This window comes from Rhopalosiphum maidis, chromosome 1, assembly GCF_003676215.2.
Source record: "Rhopalosiphum maidis isolate BTI-1 chromosome 1, ASM367621v3, whole genome shotgun sequence".
Taxonomy (NCBI): Eukaryota; Metazoa; Arthropoda; class Insecta; order Hemiptera; family Aphididae; genus Rhopalosiphum; species Rhopalosiphum maidis.
In genome coordinates, this window is record NC_040877.1 from 79,382,541 (window position 1) to 79,402,955 (window position 20,415).

A 20,415-nucleotide genomic window follows, 5' to 3' on the forward strand; every position below is an offset into this window, starting at 1 on the left:
ACACTCACGTACGTACACCACACACACACACATATATATATATATATGATATTATTATTGTGGAAGGTATCCTTTTGTTGAACGCTAGTTAATTCTCCGCCGCCGTCCTCTTCTTCTGCAGCATATACATCATAATATGCGTACAGAGCCGGTCTGCGGTGCACCGGTGGCCCCCGAGGCGGCGTATATTGTATGATACTAACAACAGACGACGACGAAGATGCGTAGTTTTCACGCGTCACCGCGGGTTAGCGTCTCCGACGGACGGTGGATGGATGCATATTATAGAAATAAGACGGATGGCAGGACGGATGTCCGAACGACGCTAATCAACACGATATAACGATGTATAATATAACGAAAGTACATATTACATACATATAGCTGGCGCAGTCGCGACAGAAAACTACGCTTTAAGCGAACCGTGTTTTTAGTATTATAATACGACTAATACGAGTGCAGAGCATAGTATATTATTTATGCAACAATGTGGTCTCATTTTTTATAATAAACTACAGACTCATGCAGTGGTCGTACCAGAAGCGAAAATATTATATTATATAGTATCATAGACGTGTACAAACTGTAGACCAATTACAATATCACGTACGTTTACTCTAATTAATACGAAAAATTTAAAGACTTTTAGTACGTCACGAGGTTGCACATGCGTTGCAACTGCGAGAGGAATGCACACAAATTCCACGTAATAAAATAAGTAACTATATATATAAGACATTTCTGAAAGAGTAATGTGTGCACTTTAGATTCGTCCAAAAAGCTCTCTCTATCTCTCTTTGTCGCGGAGCACGTATATATATATACTATAAAGGCTTTTGAAATGTCAATAGATCGTACATGTATATTTGCGCACGCGCGTGTAAGATGGCTGCGTGATGGAATACTAATGAAGATGTGTTAAGACATGTGAAATAAAAGTGCATTACGCACGACGTTCGAAAGAAGACTGCGCAGCGGGGATACACGACGGGGCGCATTCATGTACGGGCCCCGCTGCATAATAATGAATTGTACTTTTATAATTGTTGAATATAAGTCAAAGCGCATTTCCATTAGCTCAGAAACATGTTTTTATCAAATAGTAAATAACTGTAGACTAACTGTAGACTTCAGGGAGAGAGGGATAGACATAGAAAACTGCAACAGATAATGTAAAGCTTAAAAGCGTAATGAATAAAAACAAGAGACGAAATATATAACAACGACGTGTGTAAAATATTCGTCGAAGCAGAAGGTTAGAAGTTTTCGCGGAAAATTCCGCTTTAAAGTTTCGTATACATACTAAACTCTGTATAGTAAATTTTAACGCAGACATTAATAACGGAAACATAATTTGTCGTAATTTTAGTTGGTAAAATATGTTTTATATATTAACGCCGCCGACGCCATACACCTACCTATCCACACAATATATAATTAGCGCGCGCGGAAACGAGATGGAAATTAACGGATATATATTATAGTACCTATATCTACCTGGTTAAAAATGGAGTGCGAATAATATTTTGTATCGAGAACGAATGTTATAGCGCGCCGCATCCTTCTTCGTTTATCGTTTTACAACATCGCACGGTTATATTTCCCGTGTACCTCTACATATACATATACATGTATATATATATATATATATACATTATACGCAAGCGCTTTCAAAACGGACATATAAATTGATCAGTTCACGGAGGAAACGTGAAGGTATATAAATTTAAATATAAAAAAAAAAAAGATAGAGCGAAAGTAGAATTATGGAATATATATATATAAGTTATACAGTTTCTTTCATAAATCAACGCGAGCATAATAAAATCGTACATCGATGGATTTGTATACAAAAAAAAAAAAACGGGAATACGGATTTTACGACAACTATTCTTTCTTCGCTTGTCGACATACATACACGAAATGAGCAAGCATCATATATATGTATATACATAACGTTAGATAAATTATACATCTACTCGCACCGTTGGCTCGAAAGTTCATTTTTTTTTTTTTGTTTTGTCAAACGATACACAATGACGTTGTATTGGATATAATAACAGTAAAAGAGTAAGAAGTAATTTGGAGTAAATTCTATAGAACTGTTATGGCGCGAACACTTGATTTATGTCGGTAGTTTGTGTCGCGTCGCGTTGCAATCGTGATTCGTCCGTACACATTATTATTATCTAAGTACCTATACCGAAAGAAATGACAAAATTTGTGCGGGCGTTAAACGAAAAAACCCGTAAATCGGTAGCTGACCGGCAATAACTACGATAACATTATAGATATATTCCTTCGTATATAGGTATACCGTCGTATCAACGAACACGGCTGTAATATGACGAACGATAGATTAACATTTCTTGGCCTCGACAACTATATAATATTATTGTGTATTATCATAATGTGTAGTTGTATTATAGCAACTGAAAAATTATTCAAAATTATTTAGTTTCATAACACTACAAACTCTAATCGTATAATCGAAAGTCATGAATTTTTGTTACGATGTTTATATGAAGTATATAGAAGACAGTGAACTCTACTCAAAGGCTGTGACAAATTAAAATTTGTCTATAGATCACATCACGGGCTATATATATATATACAAAGCCTAGTGTGTATATTATTGCATGTATTTTATTTTATTTATGATTTGTTTAATATATTATCAAGGTCCTCTCTTTATAATTATTAATATTAAAAATAATAAAGACACGCTATTGCAAATTTAAATATATTAACAATTACGATTAATAATAAGATGAGAATACAGCTATAAATGTATATAAATTATAATTATGTATACACAAGGTTTTTACTTAATAATAAAGTAACTTGATATGACATATTATAGTACAATCAAATATACATTATATATTTAAAACTTTTACGGCTACACGAAAGTCTAATGCACATGATCACCGCGCAAGGTGAAAAGACGAAAGATGAAACTACACTACACTTTTACAATAAAAATTAAATGACAAAGAATGATGAATAAATAAATAATTCACCGCTTAGGGAATATGAATACCAAACAGGGTCAACAGCCTATCAATATATCCCTTTTTAACAAATCATAGGCTAAAATGATTTATTTTCTAATTATCTTCTAATGACGGAGAGCAAATATAAACAACATGTGATAACAACACAGGCAACGTTTGCGTGAAGAAGAGAATACATCATCAAACTATTATTTTTATTTTTTATAACAAACTATATGTTTGTTTATTCATTATAAATGAGTCTATCTATGTGTACAGTTTTCTTTTAAGTATGCAAACGGGTGCACTATTTTTAATAAGTTATATCAACATAGATTCGTCAGGACTCGGGGAATGTTATACATAAACTATATAGTGATTTATCATACTCAATTGACCTACTTATAAGTCTTTATAATTCCATTTCAAGAGTTAAACCCCGATTTGCACATAAAGTGATAAAACTTCGAAATAGATCGACTTATTTTACACCGCTTATTTTACAATAGATAATTTTTTTTTTCAGGTATAGTCAGGTAATACGGATTGTACTATCTATACATTTAATATATAATACAATGAAAAGACTGCTACGCGAGGAATTTAAAACGACAAAATAGTGACGTGTACGGAGCATGTACATATATCGCGGACCGTTCGTACATTCCAGATATGCCGGACGATTTACGATGACACCCGAAGGACGCGATTTTTCGAGGACTCTCTGAATTCTTCACGTACATTTAAGTATTATATACTTGTACGTATTTCTCGACGATGACGAATAAATCGCGTCGCCGTGGTTTGGACACAATATAATAACAATAACGACGATGATGACGATAATAATAACGTTCTATTATATTATATAGATATAACGGACTACGGAGAAATATTGACGACGCATCCGAAAGACGTTGAACCGACGGCGGTTTTTTCATGGGAACCTCCGCGGGATCGCACTTGTCCAGACTCGAAAAAAATACGACCGACACACGGTATTATACCTATAATAATAAAAAATAATAAGAATTCTCTCGGAACCCGTTGCCGTCGAGTCGTCCTTCCGAACGGATCTCCTCCTATAAATAATAATTAATAATATTTTAATACTCGTCCGTTGCTTCGATATACGATTGAAAGAGTTTTCATCCGAGACCGGTGTGTGACACGATGGTGGGGGGAGGACAGTCATTAGGTGGACCATGAAAATACTTCGGCACATGCACTCGGTGTATTCCATGATACTATATAATAAAGTTTACGGTGTCCGTGGGCGGACACGGGATGATCGCGAGTCCCCGGTAGCCGACGCGCAGTCGGAAACTGATTGTCGAACGACGCTCCAGGCTTACACGAGACCGCCGCCACTGCCGAAGCAACTCCCGTCAGTTGGTCCATACACACGCGTTTTTTTAATACACCTATATAATATATATGATATCTATGTGTGAAGTACAGGGTGTGTCTAGTACGTCGTTGTACGTGTGGTTTTTTAACGCTCGTTAAAATCAAAAATTATACGTTTCTTCGTTTTTTTTTTTTTTTACAGTATTTTAATTTTTAAGCCAGTCATGAGCACGTATAATATTGATATTTAAAAACTCTCATAATTCGACTTACTTAACAGTTAATACTTTACGAAATAAAATAATATATTCGAATGTGTAGTCGTCATCTATTCTAAAAATAATTATTCACTATTTGTTTTTCTTGTTCTTTATTATGGATATTTATTATTGAAGTTCATAACAACGGCATAACACACATAATAGGTATTGCATTATTCAAAGAAATTTAAGTTAAAAAAAAATGACACTTTATATTAATAACACAAATTCTGTCTAGTACCTAAACAACATAAAAATTAATTTGTATCTTATCAGTGAAAAACTGTGCTACCAATACTATCAACCGATACATCCTGTATATATTTTATAATAACTTCGGCACCTGCGCGGTTTTGGAACGACGGGACCTACACGTCGCCGCAGACTGTTCTTATTAAACGGATAATTTATTTGTAACGATAGGAGCATAGGACCGGTATTTTAGGGTGTCTACGGAAAACGTGTTGGACGACGGCGACGCGTACAACAAATAAAATATTATATTGTTGTTCGCCGACATATATTATTAACAACGAGCATTGCATGTGTATATTATGTTTATATTTTTCTGCGAATTCGTCCGCGATTTATCGCCCCGGTCGACACGACTCGGTGGTGTTGGTTGTAGAGTGGGACTGTGTAGCGGGCAGTGGTGGTGACGGCTGTTGTTGGCCCGAAAGAGAGATTCACCGACGCCTATATTATGTGCGCCTTACACACGATAAATGCACTCGCGCCCCCGCACCCGACCATCGGCGAAATACGCGTTAAAAGGGATCGTGAAAATTGGTTTTTGTCCGTGTATAATACGCGGAGGCGGCTTTGGTTCTTGTCGGGATAACGCTATTTTTTTCTCAGATTCGCATCCCCCCACCCACACCGCCCAAAAGGTGTTTCAAATCATAACAAAACGTTCTCATCGTATAATAACGTACCGGCGTATAATACACAACAAACGGTTCCCATAGCACTTAATATGTACAGATCAGGTGGTATTTTGGGAGAGGCGGGTACACGACATTATAGGACCGAATAAATACCAACGCCATTGCGATTATTCGCGTTGTGAACGCCGTTCTTCCGGAGCGCAAAATATAATGTATATAGTTATAGGTATATGTATTATTTATTATATAAAAATTTATTATTGAACCGTCTGTTTTATACTATATACGTGTAAAATAATATTACACGTATTATACATTGTACTTTTTAGTAAATATGCACGATGAACCCGTATATTATGATACAAAATTATTCCTAAGTTCTTATTGTATCCCTTCTAATATCTAACTGTGAATTTTCTCTTTTTAAATTGTATTCTTTATTTTAAATTTACTTTTTAGTTTATTTATTGCATATTTCTTTTTTATATTTAAAATAACATCTAGATAAGTATTCTTGCTCTACGATAAGAGGTTTACCTCAGTGTAGAGCAAAACTAGTAACTTCATACATTCGTCCATTATACTTTGTACACATTACTTCTACTAGCAATAAATAAAATAAATTATTATTATTATTATTATTATATGCTCTATTCTTTTACCGCGGAAATCGTTATATACAAACGGCATACCGATGAAACCTAGTTTTCCGATTACACAAATATTTAAATTTTATTAATTTCAAAAAAAAAAAACGTCGTTATTATCTTATTTCATATTTCTAAATTTACATATTATAATGTTGATGTCGTTCCTATAAATTCAACAAATCACAAATACTATTAAAGGATACAATAATGCAATTTTAACAAACATATTATTATTATAATTATTATGTATTGACAAAATAATTTATCAGATATATACCAAAATTCAGTTCTGCAGGTAAAGTAGTATTGTATTTAAATAGTTTTCTTCATTTTTATTCTTGTTAATAATATTCTGCAGACAAATTTCAATTAATTTTTCCTGTTACTAGAAAACAGGAGAAAAATCTTAAAATTGACTACTTTTTAGTAAATAAATACAATATATATCTATAGCACTATAGGTAATATTTTATTTTTTATTTTCCAATCGATATGTATATACTTAGTATACTGTAATACAAGTTATATGCATCTTTTTGAATACTTCTCTTGAACATATAATAGAAGAATCCATAAAAAATCGTTCGCCAAAAAATAAAAGATAACCAAAACAAACATTTTCTTTTAAAAGCGATATCGGTTAGGCATCAAGAACGTAATTCATGCTTAACGACGTCGAGTATCCCGTGAATAGAAAAGGGTTATCTATTAAGGACCAACGATGAATGATCGATACACGTCCAATCGGAAATCCGAAACTATATTATTATATAATGCTCAATGCCACTTTTACTTATAATAATAATAATAATTCTATAAAGTCGTGATTCAAGATATCAATCCGGATCGACAACAAAACTAGGTTATTTAAGACTCGCGCCGACAAACCCCCAATAGGCGTTATATTATATAAACCATGTATAAGTCGCAACGATTGTCGTTGACTCACAACAAAGCAAACGATTTTGTTTCACATTTTTTGGGGTTGAATAATTTTAACGACAATAATGTATCAATGTATAAATGAAAAGTTGGTTAGTTGAAATATTTCGGAAACATTTTTCCCGCGTACCTACAGATCTTTGGCCATCGCGGATATCGCAAGCGCCATCGGCATCGTCAAAGAAACAAACGACGCGACCGCTGTCCGCTTCTACTCCCAAAAAATAAACTTGAGAAAAAACTTGAAAATCAGAGCTGCGGACGACTGTGAGAACTAATCCTGATTTGTAACTACGTGATTCCGTGTTATTGCTTCAGTGCATAATTTTACTCACAACGGGTTTCAGTGTGTCTCAAGAGGGTACACTTCGGCGATTTAATGTGACGTCAAACGTCGTTTTTTTGTTTGAATTCATTCGGACGGGTTGACGGCCAAGATATGTAATATTATTAATATAGGTAAATAGGTACTCTCGGGGCAAACGGTACATGCACGTAGATCCGAGGAATGATACATACCCGACCCGTACACAGCCGGTACGGCGCTTCAGATAAAACGTTCGCTTTAGATAACTGACGAGATGTTATCCGTAGTCATAACTTTGGCCGGACGTGTAAAAATCTGTACGTCTTCTTGTATAATAGGGGAACACTGCGCTTCAACCGTGTGACCAGGATACGCCCCTGTACGTAAAATATAATATGTTTGTGTATACACGCATAATACAACACACGCGTCACATTTTTCCATCCAGCCCTTTGACGAATAAATAGCAAACTATTACTTGTAGTAAATGCACGTTACCCCTAACACCAGGTTATATTTTCAGTGAAATAAAGCATCATTTAATCTCATATTACTTAAAAATTAATCGAATACGATTTTTTTGTTATCTTATGACTAATTTCGCTTTAATGTAAAAAAATAAAATAAAAACAGAATACATTTTCAAATATTTCCATCAATAATTATTGCCATCACAAAATCCATCAATCGTATATTATTATCTGATTATTTTTAAGACTTTTTTCGACAATTCGTTGAACCGAGCGAAGCAAAATATAAAATTATTATTTTTTTTTAATCAACCTAGTTGATACGTTTATTTAGATAACATTTTTTACTCGAAAATTTCTAAATACCATTTGCTTAATAAATTAATATGCAATCAGTTAATTAGGAAGGATAAATGTTGCCCTTGAGCTATACGTATGTTTTCTAAATTCACCACTGCGGCCATAATAATATAACAGACATGGCAAACAGATTTCGATATAGTATATTATAATATTATGGTAATATCATAACAACAATTCCCACCGTGTTGCCCGCGAGTTATGACCGCGTATGGTTCGTGCAACGATCCGTATTTCACGCCTCGACGGATTTTCGTATCTTCGGAACATCGCACCACCGCCAACTGAGGGTCACAGGTGGCCGACCACCACCGATACCGGAGTCGAGAACACTAAAAACGCAGGCACGCATATACACAACATATTATACGGAAGGTTCTCACTATCAAAATATTTGATTTTTGTATTCAATTACCTATCTCGAATCCGGACCCCCTACCCTTGGCCCATATACAATAATCTATCAGGTAAACTTATATTTAGTCTAGAATATAATATAGATTAGTAAACGATTAATAACGATTTAGTGGTAGTTCGCATTATGATAACACACATTTCACAACAACCAGCACATCAAATAAATTACTATAATCCCCTTGAAAAAGTTCTTATTCTTTTACACGAACTGCACAAATTGTTTTAACAGTTTTTATACCGCTGGTGACGGTCGAATAGGAGGCCAACTATATACGCCTATTGTGTAAACATAATAACATATCAATATATACATAGTATATACAGTATATACGTGTATACGACTGCAATACGTTCTCGCGCACAACATAATATTATATCCATCCGTCTACATCCCTGAAGATTATAACGATTTTCTACACGAAACACGCGCGCGCATAATATTATTATTGTTGGATCGTAATATATACACCATTGCCTCTGCTGCAGCAATGATGCACCGTCCAGATAAGTGCATTGTGCATGTATACTATTATACTATGTGCTACAGCTTTACAGGCCAACGGCCACAAATTTGAACGATCCCGCAAGATGAATTGTTAGCTGTACGCCGCAGATCGGTGCGACCGCCATTTGGAAGATTTTCTGTTATTTTTTTTTCCACTTCTATACAATAATGTTCTGTGAAAAAAGACACGCGTATGTTTATGCGTTTTCAGACGACGCGTGCAGTGAAGAATCGTGCAATTCTTATATCATAATATACTATTATTACTATTAGTAGGATTCACGCCTGGTATAATAATAGCGTATAGTTTTATATAGGTGTGTGTTATGTTCTCGCCGCGTGGTATTTAATGACGGCGATGATGGTGATGGTGTCGCGCACTCGCGCCCGCTGTTTGATCGTCGATTTTTAATGATCACGACCACGAAGTGATCTCGCAACACCTATAACGGTATATCACACGATTAAATAATGATTTGATGCCTCGTCGCATCGTAGCGTATTCGTCGCGAGCAGATTCGTATGGTACAATGATAAAAATATATCAAGGTGTCAATAATGAACCAAAATACAACATGGAACACGCCACGCCGTATTCAGTCTTATCGCCACGGACTAGTATTCGGTTTCAATTAGTAGACAAGTATTATATACATATTAAGTAATTTATATTGTCTGATTAGTAGACACCTCTATCAATACCCGTTGACTCGCCTTCCACTACATCGAGTCAAAACTTCAAAGCGTTAAAATAACAAACTTCGTAGAAAGACTAATAGCTCGACTAATAGTATACTTAGTTTGTTATAATATTATATATTATAGGCGATTCCTCGAGCAATCTTATGCCCAATTTTTACTGAATTATAAATTTATAGGTATACCTAAAGACCATATTTTCAAATACTAAGCCGGTAATTTGTGAACATGTTTATGTTTATATACAATATAGTGAATACCAACGTAATGGTTTAATAATTCGACGATTACATTGTCTACTTACACTTCTCTACGGTTTCCGTACTTCAAATTCGGGTTTATGTAATTTTTTTTAAAATTACGTTGACTATCTTCCTTGTACGAAAATACAATATTATGTTTGTAATTTAATGATTAACAAATAAAAAATTATCTTATATAGTCATATTAACTATGTAATAATACTCGGTAATTTTTAAAGTTCCAAAATATACACATAAATAAGGTCAGTATATCTTAATAAAAACGAAATAATATTATTAATAAATATTGTTAGAATAAACACAATACACATAGGTATAATTTATATTGTTATTTTTTTGTTTAATTAAATAACACGTATTTTGATGGGACCAATTTGGACGAATAGTCTTTTTACAATTACGGCAAAAATAGGAATCGTTAGGACGAGTGGTCGATAAACCATTTTGTAAATACTAAATAGATTATAATATTATTTATTTCATTGAAATTATGAGTATATGTATAACTACTATTCCGGGTTCGTACTACATACACAATATTATCAATTGTACATAATATATGAATAGGAATATCACGGATGTATGTAGTAAAACTGAATTACCTACACAACACTAATAAAATTGAATTATTTTATTGTTCAACATTCACCAAAAAATTTTATCTCAAAAATCAAAATAATAATTGTTTAAAGCATTTTTACGGCGCGATTGCGGCCAGTTTTTTTTAAATATTGAAACATGTACATATATTGATACAGATGGGTATATGACCCATCTTAAAAGGTAAATTGGACAAAGATATTAACAAGTAAGATTAAGTTTGTACACACTCGATGATGCATGAAACTCTCTTGTTAATACAAATAATATTATTGATAGTAATTTAATTGACTGGATATGAAAAGTCTGGCTTTGGCCGTATTATAAGCTCCTTTTCAAGACTTCAAAGAATAGACTTATACAGTGCTCTCAGTATAACTATAGTTTAAAATTAAGTACTTTAAAGATTTTTTCTGTAAAATAGTGACCAATTAGAGACTAATTATAAATGAAAATTTATAAAATAAATTTACAGCCACATTATTAATAATCTTTTATGTTCATTATTCACTAACAAAAAAGTTTATAATATAACACAGTAGGTACTTACCAAAAATATTAATTGCAAATTTACAATGTAATAGAAGTATCTGATTGTTATTAAAATAATTATTTAACCTCCATCTCACACATTATAATAATATTAAATAGTTTAAAGAGCTTAATAACTTGGTACCCGGGATACGACGTTTATTCTGTTATTTATTTCATATTTCTTAAAAATAATGTTTTCGCCATACATTTATTAATACAACACTATTATCAGGTCAACGGTTTTTGCGAGCTTTTAAACGAAATATAGATAATTAAACAACTTATATACAATAAAATATAGAATTGTACAAAAAAAACTATCAATAATTAACCCCTTCGCGCTATTCCCAGCAATACACGTTCACCGTTAATCAAAAAACGCATAGTATATTGTTCTAATTAGGAAGAAATACTGTAGCACATGGGCACAATTGCAATAATAATAGGTATATAATATTATATATGGCTACTTAATGAATCACCAACAGTAACACAACGATATTATGTTTTACACCGGTTGAACGAAACGCTAATATAATACAATATAACTGCAGAAGTACAACATATCGTACGCGTCGTGTGAGTGTGTACTTGCATTTAAATCGTTCATTAATTGGCATTTTCTTTTTTTGCGAACAACAAAATGATACATGTAATGTACCTACGCACCACGTGTTTATTATTTTTAATTAGACCGGAAGCCGACGGCTTTCACTTTGAGGATTAGCGCGTGCACGTAAAAGCCGTTGAATCCCAAAAGACGTTGCAGAGAGCGGCTGCAGCACGAGTGTACACTGCACAGCAGTATAATCATGAAAATCTATTGATTACAATATATAATAATAAATTGTTATTATATACTTATAGTGCATGACTTAATAACATCAATACACGTTGGACACGAGCGAACAAGATGTGTTCATTACGAATTATGTGTAGAAGATTTTTTTTCGCTTCATTAATTCAGTTTCGAAAATTAAGCGCCCGCCTGAAACGAAAAAGAACAAGTCTTAATATTAATCTGAGAGATGCTTTATACTCTGAATAAATATAATTATTCAATCAACTAAGCCGAGGTATTGTTGTATTATATTGGTTTTTCAATCAGTCCGGAGGCTTCGTTTTTAACAATACGAATTATAGGTACCTAATATACGATTAAAATTCCACAAATTCCACTTTTTCATTCCTTTGCGGCGGTGGTGGGATACGCGTCTAAAAAATAAGATCGATTTTTCATATTTTTTAATAAATTATTTTCATAAATCCAATAACAATGGTGCATAACACCACTACCACATACTATAAGAGATCTAGGCTGATTATAAAGGGATATGAGAGCAGTCGTCTACCCGTCCTCCTATATCTGTATTTTGTGTATTATCACATTATCTAAACAAAAAAGATTTATCTTTTTATCCTACCACTAGAATTTAAATAATAATAAACATTTTGTGAAGTATACAAGTTACATTCAACTTTCTTTCCCCTTTCCACCCCAACATTTTGATTTTTTTTTTTTAATATTATCTAATGTACCATAAACAATAATATACATAAAATATATAAATACAATATTAATTAAATATTTAAATACAATATTAATCAAGACAAAAATTAAAAACGATCTAAGCTTCATCGAAAACTTAGATTTAAAAAAAGTATATACCCACAAAGTATCTTTACAAAAGATACGGATTCCTAGCTACACTCTCACACAAGTCTCCACTTATGCCACGTATACAAATAATGAGATTCACACAATTCATTCGGACCGAGTTTGTTACAAAACACACAACAATGTCGACAATATTTCAATTAAAACATTATTAAGAACATGCCCAGGTAGGTCAATTTTAATCTATTTAAAAGAGTACGCGCCTTTGAATCAATTTCACGCTTTCTACGTGAGAGTCCCGAGGCCCCCCCGTCCCCGCCGATGGGTCAAATATTATGTTTTACAGAGAAAGTCGCGAAAGGATACTATCTACATAATAGTTTATACTTTGTTTTGACTACCGGCCGCTGTGGCGTGGGTCGCACGAGACAAACGACGCGACCGGCGGCGGCGTTCCCGCACACAAATTTGGCGCACACCACGACCGCAATTATAACAATAATATATTATGCATATACAACAGTGTACCCGTTAGCATCGCGCTACACATTATTGTTATTATTGTTAAAGCGTATGCGTATAATATGATTCGTTATTATACATATATATATATTACATATACATAGGTTGGAATTAATAAGCGAGCGGATTTTAACGGACGAGTACGTGGGGGCCCTGGAGGCGACGTCGTCGTCATCTACGGCGAGACCTGCAGCGTTGATGTCTCCCGAAACGCGCGACTTCTCCGTACGTGTACACGATATTATATTATTATTTACATGCCGCACAACATAATACGAATACGCGTATCACACACACACACACACACACTCTCGCACCCTCACTTGTATTGTAGTTGTATACGCACGTCGTTGGTGAAATAGGAGCTCGTGCGCGGAGGTCTGTGAACGTTTGGAGAATAGATAATAATGTCACAAACACACGTGTGTGTATATATATATATATATATATATATAAGTACGCGATGACAACTATACGCTACGTTATTACTATATACACTGGCACGAAGGCAGGTAGGTAGGTGTATACGTATACGAATACGACGTACCGGAATTCGTATTGTTCTCTGAACGGCAACAGCGGTGAAGGTGGAGGCAGAGGTCCGAACACGCCGGAATGCATCCCCGAGGCTGACGGCCAACGAGCTCATTTTCGGTATCTTTCCGGCATCACGGCCGCAGAAAATTACACCGAACCAATCTAAAAACGACCGTCTGCACCCGTCGCCGCTGTTGCAGTCGTTCGAAGGGTTAGATTCGCAATTTATATATATATATATATATATTCTTGTCTGCCTGCGTTTTGCTCAGCAAGTGTATGCGAATATTACAACAACTACAACAGACATTCTATGCTATTATTATACCATCAATGAGTGGCCAGGTAGATGGTTATAGAACGCTATAATAGTAATAATAATGTCGTCATAAATATTATATTTTAAAGCGACGAACTGATTTATGACAATGGAGCTTATTCAGCGCGTTTTTCCTCGGGGCCATAACGTTAAACAGATTCAGTGGCTACCTGCAGTATAATAATATAATACAAGCGCCTTAGATTTTAACACAATACACTGGACCGAGACGATGACGGGATGACGGGACGGGGGATGCATAGCTATATACACGATATAAAAAATATTTAATAACAACCATAACGATAATCGTACGGTACACTAGCACACTACAGGTAGCTGTAACTGTCTGTATTATAAACAGGAAAGTATACAAATATATAAATTAATAAAATAATAAGCATAACTGGACTCTGCTTTCCCCCAACCACGTTTGTCAAGTTTATCAAACTGCTACCAGTCAACTACCCTATCCCGATAACCATCAGTAGTGTACTTAATTTAGTTGAGCCAATCCTAAAGTTCTCCATTTTTTTCCTATTTACTGATAGGCATTTGAACACGGTGTACCACTGGCAACGAGTCGCTTATAAATAATAAGTGCTGGAACTAAACTGAAGTGCGAAAGGCACTGCTGCATAGTACAACTCGATGATTAGCTAAAACGCAGTTTTTTTAGTTTAAATTGGTTATCGCAGAACAATGTAATTTCCAACTCTTATAAACGAGTATGGTTGCTGAACACCGATATTTCAGTTATTTTACGGTTCGTATGTAAATTTATTATAATAAACGAAAAGGAGTCTTATGTAATTTTCTGTCGTGATATTATTATAACGTCGTAATAACACTGTCCGAGATCAATATCGATGGTTGGAAAATTTAGTACTTCACCGTACCGATCACAATATACGCTTTGTTTTGTTATCACAAAATAAAATCAATTTGTTATTGAAATTATTGCCGCCGAGATTATCTCCGGATATTACGAAAAGTACGCGGGAAAATCACGTCTCATATAATATTGTAGAGTAATAAAGCGATGAAAAACTTTATTGTAGCCGATGGGGTTCATTTAAATCAATCACCCGAGGAAGTATTATAATATTATTATAATTTATAATATACAATGTATTTAACTATAATCTACGAATTTGATTAAGATCTACTCCGCCGTTGCGTAGCGCGTGTCGTACATAATATTAAATATTTTATTTATTAACATTATTACTATTACACTGTACTTTCAACAAAACGTGCAGAATATATTATTAATATTATAAACACTTATATCGTAATCAATTAGGCATAGGTACGAGGTACCTCATAATGTGTTTATACTTTCTGATGATTTACGATAAGAAGCTGATGGATAACGTTACAACCGCTTTCGGCCGATAACTGCGTTTACCATAATAATATTGAAAACAGTATAAATACGTTTTGCGAAATCGAGATATTATCGTTCTCAAAGCCAAGACTGTACGCTTCGCTTGGAAACCCAAAGCTCGCGTTTTGTGTATAGAACCGTGTAAATACGACGCGACGATAACGTGCGGGCACGTAATGCGCGTAGGTCATCAAACGCCAATGGACCACGACAGCAGACGGTCCCAATCGAACGTGCCTCGAGTTTCATTCCGCGCGTCGAATTTGCTCAGTCGACGAAAGACGAACAAATACGACGGCTTTGCAAACATCAACATGAACCATTTAAATATTTATCTGGGTACGACGTACATTATTATCATAATAGGTATATAACAATAACACGTTTCGCAATATTTTTTGTTTACGATTATAATTTCGTACACGGACGGGCGGACGGGCGCGCGAACACGTATCATTACTATAATCGCAATTAACATCTTTCCCGGGCACACACCACCCTCGGAGCAGATGCATACAATACTAATAAAATAACACATTACAATAACGTCCGATATTACTAGAACTATATGCATATATTACAGTGCAAACGCTTTTAAACGCCACCCAATTTCATTTTATGTCGCATTCGTCTATTCGAACTATCGTACAACATAATAACAAGAAAACAGTGTTGAGTCTTGGGTATAACATATCATGCCGTGTGTACCTGACGAGATGTTCGGCCAAAAGTCGTCATCTTCCCGGTCGCCGTGCTGGTCGTGTCCCGGCATGGCTCCGGCGGTGTCCTGCAAACGTGATCATTACAATGGTGTATCGCTTATATTATAATAATAATACGACGACAACGAGGAGTATCATTGATCACCTATACAAGATAAATCGGCGCGAAGACTACCGTGTCTCACCGTTATTGTCTATTGTATATAACATGACGTACATTTCGTGATAACAATAAACAATACTACGTATATAATACGTATATATGTCGTTTTAACGCGAAAAACGAAGGTAGCGGCAGCGTTTTTTTTTTAGTTTCGACATGGCGCCACAATAATAGAGGATACATGATGTTATAATATACGCTTCTACTACTACGGATACATACGACGGCGGAAAGCAAGTGCTAGAGATAAGTTTTGACGGTTATACGGTCTTCCGGTCGGGAGGCGCATATTGAGTTTCTCTCCGCCTAGTGTTCGACACATGTACACTGCACTACCGCCGAGATGGTAACACACGCAGATACGCCGAGACATATGTCCGCACTCGGATGACAGTGGCACGCAGTACTACGATTCTACGATTATTATATTATTCAATGACGTTGTATTACGTATGTACAACGACTGAACGACAGTTATTACGAGGTGGTTTCAAATTCGGTGTTTATCATACTATCGTCCGGCAAAAACAGTGTCGATGATGTTTTATTTTGAGACATTCGACACTACGATAATGGGGTAGGGTGACATTGACTATAACAGTTACTAATTCAAAATATGTATATCCTGCAGATACTTATAATTTGACCAGTTACCAACTATTTACAACGATAAGTACAATAAGATATGTCTAGACCTTAGATACCATCTAAGTTATTTTATTTTTAACTGCGAGTGGGTCATTAGTGGTAAGGTGTAGAGGAATTTTAAAGGGCGAGTGCTAAAAACGAATTTTTGACGCATATAAACATTATAAACAATATCATATCGCCTGGTCAATGCGTCAATGATCCTAAATATGCGCACTGTAGGGCAACTGTAAGCGCAAAGCACACGGAAGATTTTGGAATCGTACAACGACAGAGACTACGTAAATAATAGTATATTTCGTGAAACCAAAAGCGCGCCGCTGAAATTACTAGACGATATTCATTCCTCTTATTATGGGCGTGTGTTCTAATACTTATACGGTAGACAGGTACCTAGTAGAAGACCGTTTCGAATTGCAACGATTACTACGGTAATGAAGAAAAACAGAGGTAAAAAAAAAAAAAAATTACTACTGCACCAGCTGCACCATTCGACCATACCAAATCAAGAAGTCACTACCAGTCTGACTGTACGAAGAACCGTATAGTATAAACTACTCATCACTATATAGCCTCGGGCCTGCTCATCCGATTCGATTTTTAAAAAAGATTGCAACTTTTTTTCTTTCTATTATCTTATGCTTCCGTCGTTAAGACAAAAGACGATACTCAGCTACGGTTAATTTACGACTGCGTGGTAGGCGTATGCGTGTTTAACAGCTGAAGATATCGCGAGAGCGAAAATAGCGTAAAACGACGTTTTAATTCCGTCGTCAGCGAGTTGTAGACTATAGACGACTCCGAAAAAACGATATAATATTATATTGTTATTAAAATAAAATACAAACGGTAGCAGTCCTTCATAAATACGTTCGAACAAGTTTGTCATAAGATACGCACAACCACGTCAAATCGACAGTAATCTGCAATTTTCACCTTGGGTATAACTGGTAACTATGTATAATATACTACGATATTCGACAATGGGGGAACCGGATCGAAACCGACACGACGATCAATAGTATACACTTGAAACATAATGTCTGCTAAAACCACTCGAAAAACATCAATTTAAACTTTTAACACTTCAGAATTACGGAAAATCGCAGTTCGCTTGACCAAAGATACCGCAATTTCGCAATTCATTACAAGCTTATAAAGACCTCTTTACCTACAACAAACAGTTATCGAGTGTACTTCAAACACTTAGGAACAACAACAATATTAGTTCACACGTTATTCGGGGCGACTAATCGTTTTTGGAGACCTATAAGACTATAACTAGCATTGGTTTGATACATGTATTATAATGATATTGCAGCATAATAATCGACATCGAAAATCATTAATTTGCCACCAGGCGTTAACTTATTCGAGGCCAGCATCCGACACTATAGTTGCAACTTAGCAGTTTAAAGAATTGCTATCGCGGGATCAAAATGAGTAAAAAATGCAATTCGTCTGTAACACAAGCGGCGTGCGTCATACCGCACCGACACCACCAACTGCAGCAGGTCCCGGCGAACCCCTGGACTGGGAGCCGGTTTTGGGAACCACCCCATTCGATCGTGTGTGATTTACTACGACCCTCCAACTGCACATTAATATATAATGCGATTTTCCCCCTCTCCCATTGTCCACACACACTACAATATTGATCCCGGACAAAAAAAAATCAGGTCCCTTCCTTTTTTATTTTACATTAAATATAATGCGACTATGGTGCACCTGCAGTACAACGGACTGGGGAAAGCCTTTCACTTTTCGGCTTTTGACGGGCGTCGAATGCGCCACGTCATATTATTTCCGTCACCGTGAAGAAGGGTAAACGGACGATGTGAACGAACGCTATTATTCGCTCGGAAATTCTGAAACCGCTGGGACACTGCGGTACGAAGCGCTGCGCGTAAAATCGGATCGGATCGGCGCGGCATATACCAATAATACAAATTTGTGTTAAAACATTATCGTCGTTTAAGTAAGTTGACGGACGGCCGGTTGAGACCCGTGGGCGACACTAAATATATTATTATACTATAATATTTTAATATGTAATAATTTATAATAATAATATACACGTTATGTCGTAAACGAATGAAAGTCCGGAGCGCGCGTGTCCTCGCCACACCTCTAAACGGTCCGTGACTCACTCACACTATGCGCCAGTGACAAAATAAGACATGACGTATCTCATAAAATGCGGTACCTATCGTACGGACCAAAAGACAGAACAAGTATGACTATATGAGTCCCATAAGAAAAAAATTAACCGGAATTATGGCGTTACCAACAAGATAATGATCACCAACGGAAAACTCGTGGACGAACTTTATCTAGCTTGTGGATAGAAAATGTATATAATTATTTTTTTGACAGTGAATTAAAAAGATATTAAAAAAAAAGGTTTTCATTAATTGTAATTTTATATTTTGAATTTGTTTAGACTTTCTTGGGATGTACATTTAAAATTTTAAAAGCTCCGAAAATTTTCTGAACTTCTAGAGTGGTCTTTAAAAATATTAATTGGTAACCCTGCCCTACTCATTTCAATAATTTCATACTCGCGTGCGATGAAACAATGATACTCGTGATACTCGTTATCTACTCGTCGCAAATAGTAATATGTTATATAGTACAAATTGCTGGTACCTACCGTAAGAGTTCAGCGGTAGCGGCGACGATGACACTCGAGTGCGCGAATACGAACTTTACGAGGCGATGCCGAACACGAAAAACTCGAGAGACAAGTAGTTTTAACTCGCACTGCGGGCGGCTACGATCACGTGTTTAACCGCTGAAATCCGAACGACGTTGGACGGCGAATTCAGTTATAGTTTAAAAAAAAAACCGTTTGTAAACCACTGACCGCCGCGACTATGACGCGGGCGCACGAGATGTCGAAAAGAAAAATTTAATTTAAAAAAAAAACGTATAACGAACGAATGCGACGACGAGACGAGAGAACGCACGCGCACACGGTACGACGCTCAAACGGTCGCTGTGCAACAGACACGCACTGAACGCACACTGATTGCGCGCGCACGCACACACTCTCGCGCAACCACACCACCACACGCGCACACTACTTCAGCGCTTCCGACGGCCCAACCTGTTGACCCCGCGCCGACGAGTCGCAACGCAACAACAACAATAATAATATTATTATTATCTCGTTCGGTTCGGTTTTTTCGCCGTTTTCCGACACGAACGTTTTGTGGACCAATACACACGGTAATAATATTATAGTGAACGCGTT

The 20,415-nt window shown here is 35.7% G+C and overlaps 1 protein-coding gene across 4 annotated transcripts in view; it reads right to left on the reverse strand.

Moving 5' to 3' along the window:
* The window catches only part of LOC113555507 (protein TANC2), a 183,851-nt gene that overhangs the window by 38,515 nt on the left and 124,921 nt on the right, over positions 1-20,415 (reverse strand). Inside the window, exons 1-2 of one of the 4 annotated variants that reach the window (XM_026959860.1) lie at positions 19,813-20,166; positions 16,335-16,413 (exon numbers count right to left, since the gene is read on the reverse strand). The exons of the other annotated variants lie outside the window; for them this stretch is intronic. Of the exons in view, the coding sequence (XP_026815661.1) occupies positions 16,335-16,398 (64 nt within the window). The 5' untranslated portion in view covers positions 16,399-16,413; positions 19,813-20,166. Of the gene's footprint in view, positions 1-16,334; positions 16,414-19,812; positions 20,167-20,415 lie in introns of those variants that run through there. 4 annotated transcript variants of the gene reach the window in all.